Below are 19,777 nucleotides of genomic sequence, written 5' to 3'. Positions count from 1 at the left end.
TTTTAGAAGCAAATTCTTAAAGTATTCAGCATAGTCACGCACGTGTTGCCTGCGGTCAAACATGGCACAGTCAGCAGCTAAAGTGATTTAATTTTTATTTGCACGCTCAATGTGCGTTAACAAATTCAACATACAAGATAGCATTACATAATGTAGATTAGCTTATAGCATTATGCAGTTTCACACATGTTGAGTTAGGTTTTTCGCCTTTTTTCTTTTTTCACACAAAGTTGTAACTGTCCAAGTTAATTTTACAATAGAAGACACAAGGTAAAGACTAACCACACCTGGGAGATTTTACAGTGAGTCCGCTGTCTCTTACTGTCTCTTTTATGTTTTAAAAAATATATATCTGCACATCTTCAGTTTCCTATTATTCCAGAAGAGTGTTGGAGCTACTCCTATCTGCCCGCTAGCCTAAGTCTATATACCCTGAGCATGTTTCCTTGACAAGAAGTTCATCTTTCCTTTTCAACTAAAGGAATCGTAAGGAGATCATCTAGGCTTAAGCATGCTTTTCACACCGAAGGGGAAAAAAAGGAACTTGGTGGTTGTTCTTAGTACGTCCTATTCAGATGTCTGGAGCGGTGTTGGAAAGCATGTTCCGAGGAAAAGTCGTGACAGTTGCTAAACTTCAGCAACACGATCGCTTAGTGCAAAAAACTAGGATTGAAACAGATCGACACCAATTTCCAAGGGAGAACTCGTTTGCTGGTTGGTGGCTGGCAGCCACTAATGGAGCAGGAGCTAGAAAGCATTTAAGACAAAGATAAAATCTACTACAACCTCAGGCAGAAGCCTCGTAATCGGGATCGATGAAGCAGGAACGGAAGTCCACGCTTCTGTCTGCCATGCAAGGCTGAGAAATAGCGAGCTTCGGCTTCAATGCGACTTCTGTTGCTAAAAAGACTCTGCCTGGAAGGAAGTTTCAATGAGTAACTAGCTACGAGTGAGAAAATTCAACCTTCCAAAAATAATTTCTTAGGAAGAGATGCCAAAGTATTGCCAACTAACAAAGTGCTGACTGTTCGCACGAAGAGCCCTCCCAGCAGCTGCTGCTTTACGTGGTGGCTGGAGAGGAAACCGAGTAAGACTTGCCCAGTTATTCTACTTTCATTAGTACAAAGGTGGAAAGGATCATTTTTCCAACAGGGCTCTAAAATTCAGTAGTCAACTCCTGGAAGTAGTTAAATGATCTTAAATTTTTGTAATTATAATACATTATTTACAGTCCACAGGGCACGGAACAGACTGGCTGCCTGGAAGCAACTAAACGTTCACTGAAAATTCGCGGTCTCCTATGTGCAAGCTCAGTTCTGTTTCAGATTTCCATTGGAGAGTTCGGAAATAATTTGAATTTCTACAGCCTGTTGTAACTATTTCCACTCAGTTTACCAACAACGTTGACAATCAATTACTTGCTGCCAGTTGTCACCCTTAGGTCTTTCCTGGCTTGAACGTAGTAAGAAGCCAAATCGAGTTCCTTGCGAGGACGCTACTGTCTCGCACAAAACCAGGTCGTAGGCTCGTGTGTTCACCGTGAGATCTAACGTGGCTACTTCTAAACTTCACTTCTATTCGTGGAACTTTATGAACTTCTGTTCAAAACTACTGGCTATTCAGGGTTAATAGCCTGAAGTGCTACAGGTCACACTTGGCAAGTAACGTTTTTACACTTCAGAGGTGACGGTAAGCATATCCTAAGTCTCAGAAGTCATTCACAATTTAAGAACTAACTCAAGCTGCCCTGAAACTCTGAAAATTAATTTCTTGAAGCGCTTGACACGTTTTGTAGTGACAGGCTTTGCCCTGTGTTTACTCATTTTTGAGAGCTGGCTTTCGGGTAACTACAAGATCGTATCTAATGCGAATTGACTCAAGTATGAATGAAGAGAAGCTTTGCGATTTTTTCACTTAAAACCTCTTCCCCCAAGGTATTTTCCCGTCTCGGATATGTTATGCCTTTGTAACAGAACTCAGCAATCAGGTAGAATTTCACATTTGACGTGAAAAGAATCAGCAAGAGTTTCCCTTACCGATCAATGATTTTTTAGTTTTTTTCGTGGGCCCTTCATGCACAGACAGGCTTAAATGAAATGGAGCGGAGTTTCCCCGGTTCTGATAGTCCGTGAGATCACGCCTGTGCTAACTTCCATGTGGCAAAAGCACCTCATCGGTTTGTTGGTGTCTGAATTTTAGATACAAATGTTTGATGTTGTGACCGTATAGCTCCACAACAAGAACATGGCAACAGCAAGTATTTCAGTACCTGACAACAGAATTATTTCTTCTCTGAAGGAAAGTGCCATTTTCCCCTGTATTTTCCTTTTGCGCTAGTGCAGAATTCTAACCCACCTTCCTATGGAAATGCGGTTGGTACTCCCAAACCAGCAAAGAACAGAACTGCAAGAACCAATGGGCAGGCAAACTAACAAGAAACTAGAGGTTAAACAGCAGAATTCAGAAACTTTGGGAGAAGCCTAATAAAGACAGGCCAATCTTGGTGAATACCAGCAAAGACAGTTCGGCACAAACACAACTTCCATAGTGACAGATAATTGTATTAAAATCTGCAACTTGATATTGGTAGTTATACTAATTTCAGTTTGTATTAGGCATGCAATAGCGTGATTACACTGTTATATATATTCGTGGTATCTTTTTTTTTTTTCACTTAATGCTCTTTAGAATTTTAGTGCCCTGCAAAATCACATCACTAGAGAACCAATCAGCTGCTGCTTCTTACGAAAGTTTAGTTCTACAGCTAAAACAAGGTTTAAGTCTGTTCTACGAGTCGGCTGTCGCTGCCGCAACCTCTGCTAGTATTCGCTCAGGCTGTGCCACTTGGCAACTGGCTTTCTAGGATTCTCACACACCTCTCGCCAGTGTTCCACGCCACCTGCGGTGATGCTGTGCGCTCCCAAAATCAGCCGTCCCACCACTTCGTTTTTTGTGGTACGGTCGAAATCAATAACTAGAAATTCAATGCTGATGTCAGGAAGGAGATCGACAGGGATATCGTAAATGAAGGATTCGTTGAAGACGGGATTCAAAGTGCACTTCTTCACGTGAGTCTTCTTTTTTGCTATGCGCTTTCTTCCGTAATAAACGTTCACCTTAACGTACGGATCTGCTGGAAAAGAGAGAGAAATAAACTAATAACACAGCCCAGTAGCGCTCCTGGAAGTAACGGACAGGGTTTAGCGTGCTGAACTGGAGCCAGCTCAGGTAAACGGGGTGAATCCAGGCTACTCGCTGCAGCTCCCCCAGGAGCGGGGACTGCCGGCGTATCGTCTCCTTGCAAAGCAACCCACTGATGGTGGCAGTGCAAGTTCTTTATGAGTTTCAACATCGCACGGGGATTGGAGGGAAGCAAGTCGCACGTGAATTGCGGTAATTCATCCTAGAAATACCCAACGGGGAGCTTTTTGGTGAGGTTGGTGCCCAACTGGCCAAACCTTTGATTTTTCACTGTCGTCTACAACAACAAATATTGTTACCCTATTTCAGGAAATGGCCCAACAAAGTGTCAGAATGGTTTTAATAATCTGCAGCTAGAAAACATTTATAATGGAAGGTACTGAAAAAGAAGAAAGTTTAAAACACAGCCTTTACCATCAGCCTCACTTTGTTATTTTATTGGTCAGCTCGCTCTTCGTGCGGATGCTTGTTTAGGACTAAAATGAAGACACCAGGCACACAGTGCTTTTTTTCCATGTAACACAAGTTTTGAAGCTGGAAGTCACCTGCCCAGCTGACACTGGCTGATTTTCACTTTTTTTATCCAACTGAAATGATGACCTTATGCATAATATAAAGATCCTATAAAGAAATGACGTTAGCCTTGCCAGATTCAGCAGGCAGAAGAAGAGTTACGAAAAAATTTATCCTGTAGCTGCAGACCACACATGGAAAGTTTGTTTTTTTTTAAGAAAGAGTAAAATTTAAGGCCTACGATAGAGAATTAAGCCTAGTCTGCATTCTTTCTGAGGCGTACAGGAGAAAGCTACAAAGACAGGAGTAAATCTGGTATAAGCCAGGCTATTGGTGACTCTCAAGGTGATTCCAACCATTTTCCCATAATCCTGAAGAAAACTTTGCTAAGGGGATTCAGGAGTCTGAGAATCTGTGACTGTGAAACAGGAAAGCCAGAACAGCTGCTCTGCTCCTCTCTTCAAATAACAGAAAAACAAAACCAGCAAAAACAACAAAAAAGAAAAAATTGTTTCTAACGTCATATGAATTTACTCCTCTCTATTCTGAGTCTATCCCTCCTCTTTTTTACGCTCGCTCTCTTCTACCCTCCTCTTCCAGGAGCAGGGTTTGAGGTAGACGTAGCAAGCAGCGGTTGTGCCGCGGAAAAAACGCTGCTCAGGGCAATGATGGGCGACAGTGGCACGGCAGCACAGAGCCTGCACTGTCTGGCCAAAAGCCACATGAAGATCTGCTGAATTTGGAAAATGCTGTCTTCATAAACAGACCAGGTGATGCCAGAAAGATGCAACCGTTGGTCTCGCAGTAGGAAGGATTTGGTCTTGTTTGTATAACCATCTGTTGGTGAGTGATGGATCACTCGTGGTGACCCATCGCCCTTAGAAAGTGTTTGAGGAAAAGCATGCAGACAAAGAAAATGTTCAGATAAGAGAGGCGAACAGATCTGAAAGTGAACTTGGAGATTTTTTAATACGCATTTAGAGCTGGAGAAAATAGCTTCTACCTGAGAGGCCAGTGATGTCCATCTTTGGCAAATGTCTGGCTTTCAGCACCACGACAGTCATTCTCTGCGCCACAGGCTGGTAAGACAAGGAGACCTGCAGCTCCCCTCTGCTAATGCATTTCTGTGAAAAAGAAACAAAAAGAACTTATTAGGACAAGAGGGTCTCATAAAAAGGGGCAAATATTGGAGGTCACCAGAATTTCCTTTCCCTGTGCTAAATGCCTAGAAAGTTGGAAAATCAGCTGCAGGTCGTTTTAGGTGCCTCGGGCAGGGGGAGCCTCGGGGAGAAGAAGCGAGTGGCGTAATGTAAATCCTCCTCTGCTGTTCACCCTACGCCTGTTGAGCACAGCGAGCATCCCTACAGCCGCTCCCCTGGGGTTCTGCGTCCCCCTCAGGGCAAACCTGGTGGGCACCTTCCGAGAGAAGAGCGGCTCTGGCTGCCTTCTGAGTCTGCTACCAGAGGCGCCTGTGGGTTTCGGGAGCTTAAGTTTCACGGACTTTTGGTGGAGCTTCGATGGCCGAGCACCTCAAGCTCTTTAGGTGTGCTTTGACAGTTCCACCATCAGTTTAGTCTGCAAAGGTAAAGGATGAAGATAAAAGCAGATCTACTCGGTTAAACTTGCTGTACATCCTTTCGAAGAGTAATATAATATCAAAATAATTAGGTTTGGTTTCCAGATGGCATTCATTAACTTTCATTGAGATGGCACTAATTGAGATTAAATGTATTTGCTATCAAGGCAAACAGCGTTAGCAAAGGGTACGAAATCGTGTGGTGTCAGTGATAGCAGAGCTGTTGCAACAGCTCCGACAGCTGCCCGCTGACAGTTTGGCCTGGCAGCACCCTGCCCTCCTCCTGCCCCATCGGTGGCCGGTACTGTTAACCCTGCAGAGCAAAGGGTGTTGGGGGTCCCCCAATGAAGGAATTTTTCTCACTTCAAGCTGGTAAAGCACTAAATGTCACACTAACTGCTCTGGTGATCGCCCAAGAGGTGAAGGTGTTCTTTCAACTGCTGTTGCTCAGTTTAGCAGGGAAGAATTGTGCGTGTAAACGTAAACACGGAAAATGTTCATTATAATTTTGGTGCTTTCTTTTTATTTGAGCAGTTCCCGTGTGTTTAATTTTAAGACAAGTTTTCCAGATGCAAGGAATGAAGCCTGTTCGTGCTCATGCAAAATTTTGGGAGGAGAGCAAGTACATGAGCAAGTTCCTGGCCCCAGAAGGGGAATGTTGAGAACTTTGGCTCGTTGGATACACCAGAATGCAACGGCCAGAGAGGGTATTGGGGGCGTGTATGTTGTTAGGGTTTGGGGTTCTTTTGGTCTGAAGTAATTTAATGCAGTTACTGCAAAGTAATTTGCATTGTTAGATTGCTAGAAATGATTGGGAATGTTCATTAGGATGGGATGTACACCTTCACTGGCTTGGATCAGTGCAATAATTTACTGGGGTTTAAATGCGATTCTGTATTCCAGATTTTGAAACCTCCTGACATTGAAAACTTTGTTCAGTAACGGCTGTTTTGACGTTGTGTAACTATGCAGATTCTCAAGAATGCACACCTGACACTAAGGTAAATTTATTTCCGATTACTAATAAATGTTAAATAATTTGCATCCTTGATTAAATCTATTTTTATTTAGCGTGACCCTTTTCCTCTATTTTTAATCTATTACTTCTAAGAGACGCGGTCAACGCACTGAAAAGAAAACTGTTAAAAGAACCTAAACCAGTCACTTGTTTGATCATAATGTGAAGCATCCCAAGAACCTAAGAAAAACAAAGTAATCACCAGGACTCCGGTTTTGGTGGCATTCGTTTGGTTTGGTTTGGGTCGTTGCCACAGAGTATCCTTTACATAACTAATGTTACATGTCCCATATAGTAGAAAAAACTTTTCAAGTAAAATTCTGCCACTCTAGGACGTGATGAAGTATTTTATAGAGCCCAGCAACAATTTCCAACACGTTAAGGCAGTAAGTGAGCCCAAATGCCATTTTCTATTGAACCTGGAGGATGGGTCACAGAAATAAACTAAGCAAGAAAATAAAAATCTTGAGAACCACCTCATCCTCCGACTTGAGCACAGTGTATTTTCTGAGGACAGAAGACATCTTCCCTAATGTAAGCCTTCATATCTTACATGGATTGCTCGTCTGTCTAGTTCCCAGCAGTAGACGCTAAGAGTGGGATTCATTTCACCTAAATCTTAGATTTGACATTTGACAAAACCATCTTAGACACACTTTGTTCTCAAGTGAGAAAAAAACAGAGTCATCTAGGGTGGGATTCATCTGAGCTGATTTAGAGATCTGCTCCAGGGCAAGAGGAATCACGTCAGACTCCGCTGTGTTGATGTATTCCCACTTACTTACGGCTCGCAGTAACAAATTCAGATGGAGATAATTACAAGCATAGGTGTCTAAAATGGGCAGAACAGGCGAATCTCCCTAAGTGAGGTTTGTCTTTGCAGAACAGAATATGTCGTTACTCAGAATCCGTATAAAACTTATTCAGAGCACCCTTATCTAACCCCCCCTGCCACCCTACGGGCAGGAAGGCCGGGCACTGACGAACGTCCCGTTATCACATCAGCTCTTCTACTTGGAGAGGGGGACTTTGCCTTTTTTCTTGGCATCATCAGTTACCGCATTCATCATTTCTATGCCTAAATAGTGACTCTGCCTTATCAAATCGCCATAACCACACAGCACAGAGCTGCCTAACTAAAAGAGCACAGCCTTACAATACCAATATCTATCTGCGGAAAAATGGGTTTCATGACTAAGGATTTGCAGTATTCCTGCTTATTAGACCACAGAGGCTCCCGGATCAAACACAACGCAAGGAGCCTTGTGTCACACTACGTGAAGCAACTTACTTGTATGTTCCTTTTGAGGATCTCCCTGGTCAGCTGAACCTTTCCGGTGCTTGGATCCACCCCTGCAAGGGGCACCATGACCTCGCCAATAACATCATCTCGAGAAAAGCGATCAAAGCTCAACACGAGGAAGTGAAGCACCAAATCCTGGAGCTGGCTGTATGGGATCCCGTAGAAGGTGAAGGTTTCATCAAAGACCGGGTCCAGCGTCTTGCGAAGTACACGAGTCTTCACTCGATGCCTTTTATCTGGAAGAATTGTCATCTTGATGTACGGGTCAGAGCTCTGAGTGTGCTCATCCATCACTGGCAGCCCGTGAGCCTCCTGAATGGTAACTACCAGCGCTTTTTTAGGGAAGTTGTAGTCCACCGAGAAAGTCAGTTCACCCAACATGACGTCGTCCCCTGGAGAGGATGGGGAGGAGGTTTTACTTCCTCCTGGAGTGAGGCTTTGATCTGGACTTAGTTCATCTCCATAATCTACTTTTATTGGGAGCTGGTCGACGTGGGGGGCTGCATTTGGCCCATCTGGAGCCTTCTCGGAGCCTATTAAACCAGATTCAGCAGCATCCACCAAGAGGTTTCCCCTTCCAGTCTCCTTAGGAGTGCCATTCTTGTCTCTCCGGATTCGGTTAATTTTCTTCTTGTTACTCAAGGTCTCCGGATAGATACTGATGCCTTTCAACATGTGAATGAATTTATACGGTGGGGTTTTGTGCTTCTTTTCTGCTTGCTGGTGACAGCATGTCCACACAAAAACTGTTACTGAGACAGAAACCACAAGGACAGTAGCACCAATGAGGCCTGCCACAACTGGAGAGACATCTGCGGAGAAGACAAGGCAGTCAGGAACGAGCTTGTACCTTTGCGGTGGCTGTGCCCCCACGGGGCCAAGCACCTCTGGATGGAGATCTATTCAGTACTATTACGTTGTTCTTAATTCAATAATCCTGGTACCAAAGCTTCCCCAGAATAAAAAAATCACTTCCTTTAATTAATATTTTCCTACGTGGGAAACATTTTACACTACTAACGCATGCTTTCACGTGCCAAGAATTTCAAACGGTTGATTGCCCTATCTTGCCAGATCAAGCTCCTGCATTACCAGCATCTCCACAGGAATACGGCTTCTGGATTTGCAGGAGGGACTTTTTTTTTTTTTTTAATGCCCTGTTGAGAAACATTACACAATTCTATTTTAACAACAGGAAGGGAGTAATAAATATGGCCATAACACTGGATCTGGAGTTCTCCTTTATTAACAATGTTTAAAAAAATCACTTTGGCCTGAAATGGTCGATCATTTTGCCCGAGCCCCTTACGACAGATACGGGGCCCACGGTACACACAAAAAAGACGGAGAGGTGTTGTTTGGATAGATGGCAATTATTTTTTTCTGGTGAGGGTGAATATGGCCCTGACCTACGATGCCCAAGGGAAAGAAGGGCCGCTGCATGTCCGTATAACGCGACAAGGATCTGGGTCACGCTGGTGGGCTGCTTCCCCCCCAGTGACCATGCTGACCATTCCCACAACCTCCCCTGGGCAAGTACGCTGAGCACTAAGGAGACGATCACGCGGGTCCCTCTCTGTGTCCCACCCGAAAGCCGAGGTTGCTCTCCGTAACCGCTCCTCTGCTTTTTCATCCCAGTATTGCTACTGATGCTCTCACAGGTTTTGAGGAGCTGGGAGCTACTGACTGCAGTCTGTCCACCCCACCGCTACCACCAAGACGTGAAAATCCAATGTCCAAAACCAACGGACAGCAAATCCTGTATTTGGATTTAGGGATTATTGGATATTTTCTAGAGCTTATGTCGACAGTGTTCTTCAGTAACAACAAGCCAGAATAAAAAAGCACCACGTTCATTTTTAGCAACCATGCCAGTTATTTTCTATTTATAACAGTTGACTTTGGAGAAGTATTACCAAGACACAGAACGAAACCAGCAGTGTTGAGCTCCCCAGTATACTACATCAACACGCTCGGGCAATTCCAGTCAAGGGCCACCAAGATGATTAAAAAGTTGGAGCGGATGGAGGGTGGAGAGCAGATGGAAGATGAGGAGAGACCAAAAGAGCGGGGTTTGTTCAGTCTTAAAAGGGAAGGAAAAGGGAGAGATCTTTTTGCTGTTTTCAATTTCTTAGTGGGAGGTTATAGGGGAGGTAGAGCCAGGTTCTTCTTAGAACTCATTATTGTATTACTGGTTTAATCATCATTAAAGCGATTTTTTTCCTTTTTTTTGGAAGCGAGCAAATGAAAAAGCCCTCTAGCCCCACGTCTCTTCCTTTACAAATTGTACAAACTGCTTCCGTAATAAAAGGGAAAACCAAAAATCATTGTCGTGACAATCACGGCAATAGCTAAACGGAACAGCTAGTACAAAAGGCACGCGTGTCTGATTTTCATGTCTTCGTTCTGTACCACAAAGAGGAGAAAATAATCTTCCAACCTCATACTTGAAGCTATAGAGAACACCCTAATTTTGTATTTTCTCTGTTCTTTCCACATTATTAGCTGTTGAGGTTAACAGGCAAGAGGACAAGGCTGCCAGACTATAACCTGAATATCTGATAGGCTCCGGGAAACCTGTGATTTTCAAGAGAATACGTCTCCTTTTTTGCAAAAATAACAAAATCACTTTTGGTTGGACAGAAGTCTTCCCCGACTGAAGCTGGAAGTCTTTTGCAACAGTGACCGGCTCCACAGATAAATCTGTCTCAGGCCCCACTGCCGGTATAGCCTTGGATTGAATTAACTAAAGCAAGAATTCATAATATTAACAAAACACCCCCGAAACCCAACACTGTTATTTCACGTTCCCCCTTTGACATGAGGCGAGTGGTCTTGAATTAATTGAATACAATTGGTCTTGGTTAATTTGAATACAATTCAGCCATATACAGATATTAAAAGCCTCAGCGGATATGCAAAAAAGGACAAATGGTGAAACTCCTTTCTTATTCTGATCTCATTTTTTGTGTGTGTTTTGTTTCTATTGTGTCTTCACAGAATCAGCTCTTGTACCTTCACTTCCCACAGATCTGACGGACAATTTTAGAAGAAGCACCCAGCAGTCACACTAGAAAGCATCAAATAAGCCTTTGTGATCTTTCTGCCATCGAAAAATCTTAACTCTGAAATTTGGCTCCCATAAACGTTCTGTGGCAAAGAGTTCCTCAGCTTAATTACGCGGCATGACAAAACAAGGGCTTTCATTTTGAGCCTGCCCCACCTCGTTTCACTTGATGCCTCTTCTTGCATCAGAAGAAACGGGGAGCGATCACTCCCTGCTCTGTGCGGCTCCTCTTTTCCTGGCTGAAGACTCCTACTTAGGTAATCGCTCCATACATTCCTTTATCCTGCCTCCATAATTCCTTACGGTTGTCAACTACACTGATGTAAAGCTGCCTAAAACCAATTTTAGTTAAGCTTTTGCAACTTTGTGCATTGCAAAGTGCTTTGCATGTCCATTTTAAATGGCACTGCAGCCTGTCTTCTCTCTCAAAAAGAGCAGAACCAGGCTTGTTTATTCAAACTTTGCAGGAGAAATCTTTGTTCTGATGTGATGCTGATTTAACTGAAACAAACCCAGCTCTTGGGGATATGGAATTATTTTTCAATTAATGAAAGATCATTGAAAACTCCCTTTTAAAACTGATGTTTGCTAATTATACCCTACTAGCTAATGGTGGCCAATGGTTAAATTACAACAACGCGTGGATCTTGGATTCCAGGAAACGCAGAACGTAAAAGGTAAGGAGATACATTGTACGTTAGATAAATTATATAGCATGGAGAATTATTACCAAATGCTCCAGATTTTAAAGGAAATGTAGTAACAGTGCTTTAACTACGGGGCCTTCTGGTCTGAGGGGAAGGTCAGTGGCTGGAGGACAGAAAGAGGCAGCGATTTGAATCTTCAGGACTGGAGAAACCCCACCGACACAAACCCAGCGCTGCGGTACCAGCCCTCGTCGCCCACCGGACTACAAAAAAAGGCACCTTAAAAATTAGCGAGTACCAACTCAGGAGAATTATTTCGCCGGCAGCCCGGGGAGCCGCGCCATCGCCCTGGCTGGACGGCGGCCACACGGGCTGGGCTTCGGGCCGCGTCGCCTCGGATGATTTAGCAGGGTTTGTAGTTTCCCCACCGCCACCGAGGGCTCGGGGACCGGCTCCCGGCTCCGGCGGGGCCCGGCTGCGCCCCCCGCCCCGCGGGCCCGCCGACAGCCCCGCGCCCCGGCCCGGAGGCCCCGCCGCGCCCCCTCAGGGCCCCTCTCCCGGCTGCCGGGCCGCCGCCGCGGGCCCCGCCTCGGCGGGCCGCCGGTGCCGGTGCCGCAGCCGCCCCGGCCCCCGGGGAGGCGCGAACAAAGGCCGGGGCGCGGCGCGGCCCGGCACAGACATCACGTCATGCGGCGGGGGCCGCCCGCCCGCCCCGGCCCGGCCGCGCACCTGCGCCCCGCGGGCCCGGGCCCCGCTGCCCCCCTCGGCGGGGGCGAGCGCTGGCACCGCCCCAGCCGCCGGCGGCGAGCGGAGGGTGTTGGCCGGCGGCGGGGGGAGCGCGACCGGCCCGCGGGGGCGGGGGGGCGGGGGGGGGGGACACGGGGCCGGCGCGGCTCGGACCCGCGCAGCGAGCGGGGCCCGGCCTCGGGGGCGGCGGGCGCCGCGCGGGGCCTCGCCTGGGCGCTCCCGGGGCGGAGGAGGGGGCCCCCCGCGCCGCCCGGCCCCACTCACCGAAGCCGGGGTGGACGCTGGTGATCTCCGCCATGGCCCAGCTTAGGCCGGGGCAGCCGGGATGCGGAGCCCGGTGCGGAGGCGCCGCGGTGCCGGCCCCCGCCCGGAGGATGCTCGCAGCCCGGGATGCAGGAGCTGCCGACTGGTCCCGACGCGGCGCAGGCCCCGCCCGGCGGCCCGGCCCGCCCCTCCCGCGGCAGCCGGCGGCCGGCCCCGCCCCGCGGCCGCCCGGCGGTGACTCGGCAAGTGTCGGGGCTCCGGCCGCGCCTCCCGGGCCAGCAGCCGGGGGGCGGCGGAGCGGCGGGGCGTGTGCGTGGGCTGGCGGGGCCGCTGACCCCGCTCCCGCCGCGAGGGGCCGGCAGCGGGGCCGACGGGCTCCGCCGGGGAGCGCGGGCGGCAGTACCGGGCAGGCCCTCCCTCCCCCACGGGAAGCCCCTCCGAGGCGGCGGCGGCGGCGGCGGCGGCGGGGGGGGGGGGGGGGACGACCGGAGCGAGGCAGCGGGCGCGGCGCCCGGCGGCGTCGCCCAGCAAAGATGGCGGCGGCCGCGCTGGCCGCCCCCGCCGCCCCGCGTCGTCACGGCGGGGCTGGCGGCCTCGGCGCCGCCAACATGGCGGCGGCTCGCCCGGCGCCCGGCCAACGTGGCGGCGCGGCGCCTGCGCGGCGGGCGGCCCCCGCGGCGCTTCCGCTTCCTGCCGAGCGGAGCGGGACGGGACGCGGCGGCGGGGCCCGGGCCCGGGCGGCGGGGCGCCGCGGCCAGCCGCTTTCCTGTCTTCCAGGTGGGCGCCGGGATGTCGCTCTCGCTGAAGATGCTGCCCTGCAAGAAGAGGAGAGCGGCGGTGGCGGGGCCGCAGAGCCCGCGGGAGGACGGGGAGCTGCCCGGCGCCGGCGGCTCCTCCTCGGCGGGCGCTGCCGATGGCGGCTCCTCCGCCAAACCGGCGGCCCGAGCGGCTGGGCCGCCCGCCCCCGGCCCGGGCGTGTGGAGGGGCCCCGGGGAGGCCGCGCTGAAGGGCGGGAAGCGGCCCCCCGCCAAGGCGGCCCCGGGCTCCGGCCAGGACGCGCCGGGCGCGAAGGAGGCCTGCGCTGCCGCCCAGCTCCCCGAGGGCCTCCGGAGCCCCGAAGCCGTGGCGGAAGGTAACGCTGTGCGCTGCCGGGGCCGGGGCGTCCGGCGGCTCCCCCGCCCCGCTGCTGCTCTGGCCTCGGTGCCCCGGGACCCCGCCGCGGGCAGCGAAGGGAGGCCGCCGTCGGCCTGTTCGTGCGAAGCTGCTCCTTCGGGTGATGAGGCTTTGCGGTGGTTTCCTTTCCCTGAAGCGTTACGGTTAGCAGGCATCCCGTCTTCAAAGCCTGGGGGTTTTCTTCCCTTAAAACCTTAGAAAACTAACAGGGAGCTTAAGCCGCTCATCTCCAGCGCTGCCAAACACGAAGCGCTTTAGCAGCTGCTTTTGTTCCAAATGTCCAACCTAAAATGCCCGGTTTTACAAACTCGCACGCGTTTTCCCGGTCTTGCCCCTGTGTTTAATCTGTTATGGACCGCAATAGCGATCGGTCCTAGCAGCCACGTTCATGGACCCATTTCACAGGTTTTACATGGTGCAGGCTGTGTTACTTTCAGCTAAGCTTTAGACGAGGCTTTGTAAATCCAGGCTTTGATTTGAAACAGTCACCTTGCGTTTAGTTTTTAAAAACCAAGTGTTTGGCTGGTTGTGAGACTGGCAGAACTGCAAGCTGCTGCTTCCAGAAATAGTGGTTTTCGGAGTTTTACTTCATCCTCAAGATAATTCTTTCAAGCATTCGGAAAAGCCATCTAGAGGGGCACTCGTGTGGGGCTCTGCTGTGATCCTTTGCCGACGCAAGTAGAGCTTGTGTTAAGGTTACGAATTTGCTGTGGGATGTAGGTATTTTGGAAGTTTGTGTAAGAAGCCCAGGTGAACTTTGCTTGCTCGGAGGTGCACTCGGTGAAGGTGGGATGTGCGAGCTTGTGAGGGAGACGAGAGAGACTCACGATCAAAGTGATGCTCGTTTTGTATCTCCAGTCATCTTTAAGTCTACTGAAATAGGTAGTTGTTCCCTCCTTCCCCAAATTGCCCATCCTATTCTTTTTCTCCTTCCCTGGCGTACATCTTTGAGCTCAGTGAGATCGGAGAATTGATCTGGCAAAAGAAGGGGGGGGGGGTGGGAAGCGTGGGGGTGTTTTTTCCTCTCCATCTGGATCAACCCCCGATCTGATTTTCTGCGCAGCTACACAAATACTGCACTGGGGAGGCCGCCCCTCGAATGCTGTGCTCAGCGCTGGGCCCCTCACCCCACGAAGGCCACGGAGGGGCTGGAGCGTGGCCAGAGCAGGGCAGCGAGGCTGGGGCAGGGGCTGGAGCCCAAGGCTGGGGAGGAGCGGCTGGGGGAGCTGGGGGGGCTCAGCCTGGAGAGGAGGAGGCTGAGGGGAGCCCTCATCGCTCTCTGCAACGGCCTGAAAGGAGGCTGGAGCCGGGGGGGTCGGTCTCTTCTCCCCAGGAACAAGCGCTGGGACGAGAGGGAACGGCCTCAAGCTGCGCCAGGGCAGGGTTGGGTTGGGTATTAGGGAAAATTCCTTCCTGGAAAGGGCTGTCAGGCCCTGGCCCAGGCTGCCCAGGGCAGGGGCTGAGTCCCCACCCCTGGGGGGATTTCAAAGCCGGGAGATGTGGTGCTCGAGGACATGGTTCAGTGGTGGCCTCGGCAGCGCTGGGTTACCGGTTGGACTCGATGAGCTTGAGGGTCTTTTCCAACCTTTACGATTCCATGATTCTATGAAATAGTTGTGCCAGCCCAGAGCAGCAGCTGGTGCCGTGCCGGGGAGCGGGTCTATCGGGTGTCAATGCGTTTCCATACTTGCTTAAGGTGTTCATGAAACTTCAGGTTTCAGCTGTTTTTAATAATCATTGTAAGCCCGTCTAACTGCAGGCTGCAGCAAAAAGGGCCGGTGCTTCTTCCTTCCCTTGTGAGAAGCGTTGTCTCTGACTCTCGTGCTGCTGTGATTAATTCACTGATGTGACTGAAAGCTGATTTTGCGTCAGGAGGACGGGGAGCGGAACAGGGGTCAGTTCACAGTCGTTTTCTAGGCCTGCGTAACTGCTGGGACAGAACAGGAGCGGGAAGGGCAGGGAGCCACCCCAGCAGCAGCAGCGTGGTTTTAAACCGGCCCAAGGTGGCCATGAAGCTGCATCCTAAGGTTGCTGTTCCAGCTGGGAGTAATGTGTCTGGTGAAGGAGTGCCTGCCCCTAGCTGTTGATTTCTGTCGTTGCAGTTGCATTTATACGACAGGGAGTACAACATCATCAGGTTTTTGCGATGGCAGGAACGGTTTTGAGCGTAGCTGTGCAAAACGGTAGTGGAGGGAGCAAGATTGAAGCAGCTGGAGGTGGGGATCTCTTCGCCTGGATTTGTTCCCGGCGGGATGGGGCTGCTGCTGCAGCGTTCCCTGTATCCGGATCGCTTTCACAGGCTGGGTTAGACTTGTGTGGTTGATTTAACGGATTGGAATGGGTCACGATAAGCTTTTGTAATTGCAGCAGCCTCAGCTGGGTCTGTGCGGCTGCAGCTTAGTGTGTGTTGTTTACAGGGAGAACGCCGAAGCTGTACACAGAGGTGGAAGTGAATGGGCAGAGGGATCCGTATCTGACTGAAAACCAGTCTGCAGTGCAGGAGTCCCCAGGGAGGAGTTCTTTGCAGCTGGCTGTTAGAAATCCTACCGTGATGAAGCCACTGAAGAACACCAGAGCTGGTGAGTGGCCCCAGCAGACTGATGAGGAAAATGAGGATTTGGGGCTGTTTATTCCACTGGGTAAGCTTTCTGCAAGGAACAGACCTGGGATCTGACGCAGTAGACGCAGAACTCCGGCATTGGGTACACCATGGCAGGGGCTGTTTAGGTGCAACGTTATTTTAAGTTTTCATCCTGTGCTCCGTAATTCAGTGGCTAAATAAACTACAGGTGAAACTTGCTGGAGCTGATCTCTGCAACTTTCGATTCCTAAAACCACTGCTTTCCTTCAGAGGAAGTTATGATTCCTTCGTTTCCCTGAGTCAGCAAAACAGCGCCGCTTGGGAAATACTTTAAGTCCTGGAAACTGGAATCTGCTGGTGCTGTGTGGTGCCTGGAGTTTTGCGACTGTTTTAATCGTGATGGCATTCTTCAAACACCTCCTTCTGGAAAAGGCGTAAAAAGGCTGCTGAGCCCATTCTGTAAAATCAATCTGGTAGAGAAGGCAAATGCGTAACCTGTATTTGCTTGACTAATGTGACTCGCTCAGGTCCTGCAGAATTGGAATCCATTATTCAGAAGGCTCTTTCTAGTTCTAATGGCCATTTCCATTTGCGTGATCTCCTTATCAGCTGTTGGAAAGCTGCTGCCACTTCAGCATGTGCAGAATTCTAGCTTTTTTTTCTTTTAAACTCCTACTGTCAGAATGTGCTGGATGTGAAGTATCTGAATTTTTAGATTCCATTTTTATTAATTTTCAGAGGAGCAAGACGGAGAGGATATTGAGAGGAGGAAGAGGAGGAGGAAGGCAACCAAACGGAAAAGAGAAGGGAAGAGTCAAGAAGAGGAGGGATCTTTGTCTTGTGACATCAAGCTAGACGATACCCTTGATCGCACCTTAGAAGATGGAGCTAAACAACATAACCTGACCGTTGTCAACGTGCGAAACATCCTGCATGTGAGTGCGGAGGGAACGGAGAAGTGCCCGGCTTTTTAAGAAAGGGCGGTCTAGACTTGAGTATAGTACTAGTAGTAGCACATGATTTCATGAACAAGGAAGACTTGGTAGGCACCCACGTCCTAATCTCTCCTATAAAAAGCTGTAAAGAGAGAATCATGGTGTACGTACAAGTTACCTGGGCCTGGCTGTGTTAGTAGGTATCGATCCCTGACTTCCATTCATTTACAATGGCATATGGGTCTGTTGTATTGTACCGTAACAGCAGCAGCAGGAGTAATTGAACTAAAATGCACGCTTCTGGTTCCAGGTGAGGAGGTGTAGGCTGTGAACTCGCTGTTTCTTGTTTTGAGTCAGCTGTTTCATGATGAAGTCCTGGTGGAATTCTAATGGTGCTGACAGAAATGCGTTACTCTTAGTTAATGACCCCAACCGACCTTTTAGTCCATCACACAACTTCCAGTTAGAGAGGAACTGCAAGAAGAGTATCTGTGCTGTCACAGCTGTGTAGTGAAACTCCAGTTCTACACCTATATTAGGTATAGATTTCAGTTTATCCCATAGGCAGGGTCTGGAGAACCATAGTATTTATTTTCCCACAGGATCAAAAATTGTGCTTTTTTTTTTTTTTTTTTTCCCCCCCGCCCCCGCAGCTGGTGTTGTTCCAATCCAGGGGTTCTCAGATATTTTCTCTTTTTGCCATCCCTGTGGCAAACAGACTGGAGACTGCCGTGAGTCTTTCGGGCAGATTCCCCTGCTGATCTCGTGCAGGTGCCATAAATTAATGCCTTTCTCTGTCCCGTGGCCCTGTGGAAGGGCTGTAAATGTCTCGCAGTCACCTGGAGCCTTCTGGTGGCATTCAGAAAATGTAGTCACGGATACTGGGTCTCTTCTGCCTTCCCCTATTTCTTTTAAATATATACGGTGTTTTCTGAAATGATGTAGCACAACGTTTCGGAGTAGATTATTACATATTTCCTCTAGGGAGTTCGTCCCTTACTGTGTTGGAAGCCTGTGAGTGCTTAAGGATTTAAGTTTTCTGTTGCAGCTTCATAGCAGCATTTCTCTTGTGGCTGGGATCGGCACGTTTTACTGGTTATGTGACACGAGGGAAGGGAAACTGGTGTGGGCTTTTGTGTTGACTGTTTCCTTTCCTTCTACTGGAAATTTATTCCGTAAAGCATTCACAGAGAACGTAGTGCAAATGTTTTCATCACTGCTCTGCTTACTTTATATTTTTTTGTCCGATTACTGAACGATCTTTTTTTTATTACAGTATAATTACGAAGTATGTTGTACACTGAATATTTCTCCACCGTGTTTCCGACTAGTTTATTTTAACCTTAAGTCTGTTGCTTTTTAACAAACAGAATGTAAAGGATACTTTTTTGTGTGTTCCTGTAGGAAGTGATCACAAACGAGCACGTGGTTGCCATGATGAAAGCAGCCATCAGTGAGACAGAAGATATACCTTTGTTTGTAAGTAAAAAGCTTTTTCAGTTTTGTTTTTCCGTTGACCCAAATGCGTCATACCTTGGCCAGTCTATCTTCTCGGCCCGTGATGTGGTATGGAGAGAACAGGTAGAATAGGTAGTACCATAATTTACATTTCTTTACCAGATTTGCCACCTGGATGAAGTGAGTGGTGTCTGTGTATGAGTGTAAATTATGAAACAGAATTATGAGGGGTTATTTTTGATGTCACTCTGATCATGTCTAAAAGGTAACGAATTTTAAAAAAGAAAGTCTTGTAGTGAAGAGTTGCTGGGGAGAAGTTTGCAGTTAAGGAAAACAGCTGAATAGGTTGCTGTTGTCTCGTTTTAAACTTCCAGGAGCCCAAAATGACTCGTTCCAAACTGAAGGAAGTTGTGGAGAAAGGAGTGGTAAGTACGTCACCTGCTCTTACTGTTGCCCTCTCCCCCTACCTGAATGGTTTTGGTTGTTGGGTCTTCTCAAAGAAGTGTAAAGTGTGCTTTTATGTGATTTATTCTTAAAATGGAAAAAATAAGCTAAAACAATGTAAAAAAGACTTCATTTTAGATGAGCAGAATCAGAAACCAGGTCAGAGTTAGAAAACGCAGTGAATTGACGGTGTTCGTTATACCCATTATACCAAAGTTGTTGCCTGTAGAGAGCACGTGGGCGGTTTAGAAAGCATTTGTTTGAGGTCTGTTGTTACTTGGCTGCTTTGGAGAACAAGGCCTCGAGCTCCAGTGCTCGTTTGGTTTAATAGGTTGCCTAAGCTGTGCAACACCGTGCTTTTCAGAGACAGTTAAAGTGTGTTTGCTCTCTTTAGGTGATTCCGACATGGAATATTTCTCCGATTAAGAAGGCGAATGAGGTGAAGGTAAGTGAACTGCTGCTGGGAAATTGGAGACCATGCTAGAGGCACCCTGCTGAGCAAGGACTCTTCTGGAGGGGTGGAGCAGCCTCGTCTCTAGCATGTTGGGAGTACTGGTGACTGGGAGCATTGGAAACAGGGTGTGCAAGGCAGGACAAGGCCGGTAACGTAGCAGCAGGTACACAGAGGGCCCGAAAGAGCTGCCTGCAGGGGAAGACAGAACATGGTGAGGTGATGACATGCCATAGGGAGTGGTCTTTCCTTCTGGGTGGTCCAGCTTCCCGTGGTGGTACTGCGGCAGCCTCTACCTGGATGAATCTGACGGTGAACGCCACTGCCCAGGCCTCGTGTTGCGAGGTGCTCCTCTCTAGGGCTGTTTTATGCATTTTAGGACTGCCTGGAAATATGGCC

At 49.0% G+C, this 19,777-nt stretch overlaps 2 protein-coding genes across 13 annotated transcripts in view; one reads left to right on the top strand and one right to left on the bottom strand.

Annotated features, from left to right (window-relative positions):
- Positions 1-78: 78 nt before the first annotated feature.
- Positions 79-12,470, bottom strand: SYT11 (synaptotagmin 11). 3 transcript variants are annotated; one of them, XM_087772614.1, is made up of 4 exons: positions 12,337-12,470; positions 7,600-8,423; positions 4,715-4,838; positions 79-3,130 (listed from the first exon to the last, which is right to left on the bottom strand). In XM_087772614.1, exons 1-4 carry the CDS (start codon positions 12,368-12,370, stop codon positions 2,820-2,822), a joined length of 1,293 nt encoding a protein of 430 aa, XP_087628740.1. In that variant the 5' UTR covers positions 12,371-12,470; the 3' UTR covers positions 79-2,819. The 3 variants fall into 3 exon arrangements, with proteins under 3 accessions (XP_087628740.1, XP_087628741.1, XP_087628742.1); XM_087772615.1 differs by having other exon boundaries at positions 79-3,133; positions 4,718-4,838; XM_087772616.1 differs by having other exon boundaries at positions 4,718-4,838.
- Positions 12,369-19,777, top strand: part of LOC104020486 (GON-4-like protein) — a 31,890-nt gene continuing 24,481 nt past the window's right edge. For 8 of the 10 annotated variants that reach the window (XR_015707883.1, XR_015707885.1, XR_015707884.1 and 5 more), the window contains exons 1-6: positions 12,463-13,468; positions 15,927-16,088; positions 16,829-17,025; positions 18,430-18,504; positions 18,858-18,908; positions 19,322-19,372. Coding sequence is in view for 7 of the 10 variants with exons in the window: in XM_087772603.1 (XP_087628729.1) it covers positions 12,463-13,468; positions 15,927-16,088; positions 16,829-17,025; positions 18,430-18,504; positions 18,858-18,908; positions 19,322-19,372 (1,542 nt within the window). In the remaining 3 variants the exon portion in view is untranslated. The other 2 variants (XM_087772606.1, XM_087772608.1) reach the window with 2 other exon arrangements.

Source organism: Nipponia nippon, unplaced genomic scaffold, assembly GCF_047370975.1.
Source record: "Nipponia nippon isolate SJK-2023a ecotype South Korea unplaced genomic scaffold, ASM4737097v1 scaffold_36, whole genome shotgun sequence".
Taxonomy (NCBI): Eukaryota; Metazoa; Chordata; class Aves; order Pelecaniformes; family Threskiornithidae; genus Nipponia; species Nipponia nippon.
This window is presented reverse-complemented; position numbering and strand designations above follow the sequence as displayed.

Bases quoted from the DNA above. Each gene is read 5' to 3' on its own strand.
- SYT11 (XM_087772614.1), bottom strand. From the start codon at position 12,370: ATGGCGGAGATCACCAGCGTCCACCCCGGCTTCG. The intron at 8,424-12,336 runs GTGAGTGGGGCC...TCTTCTCCGCAG, and splicing joins CAGCGTCCACCCCGGCTTCG to ATGTCTCTCCAGTTGTGGCA. The intron at 3,131-4,714 runs GAAGCTATTTTC...CTTTTCCAGCAG, and splicing joins CATCACTGGCCTCTCAGGTA to ATCCGTACGTTAAGGTGAAC.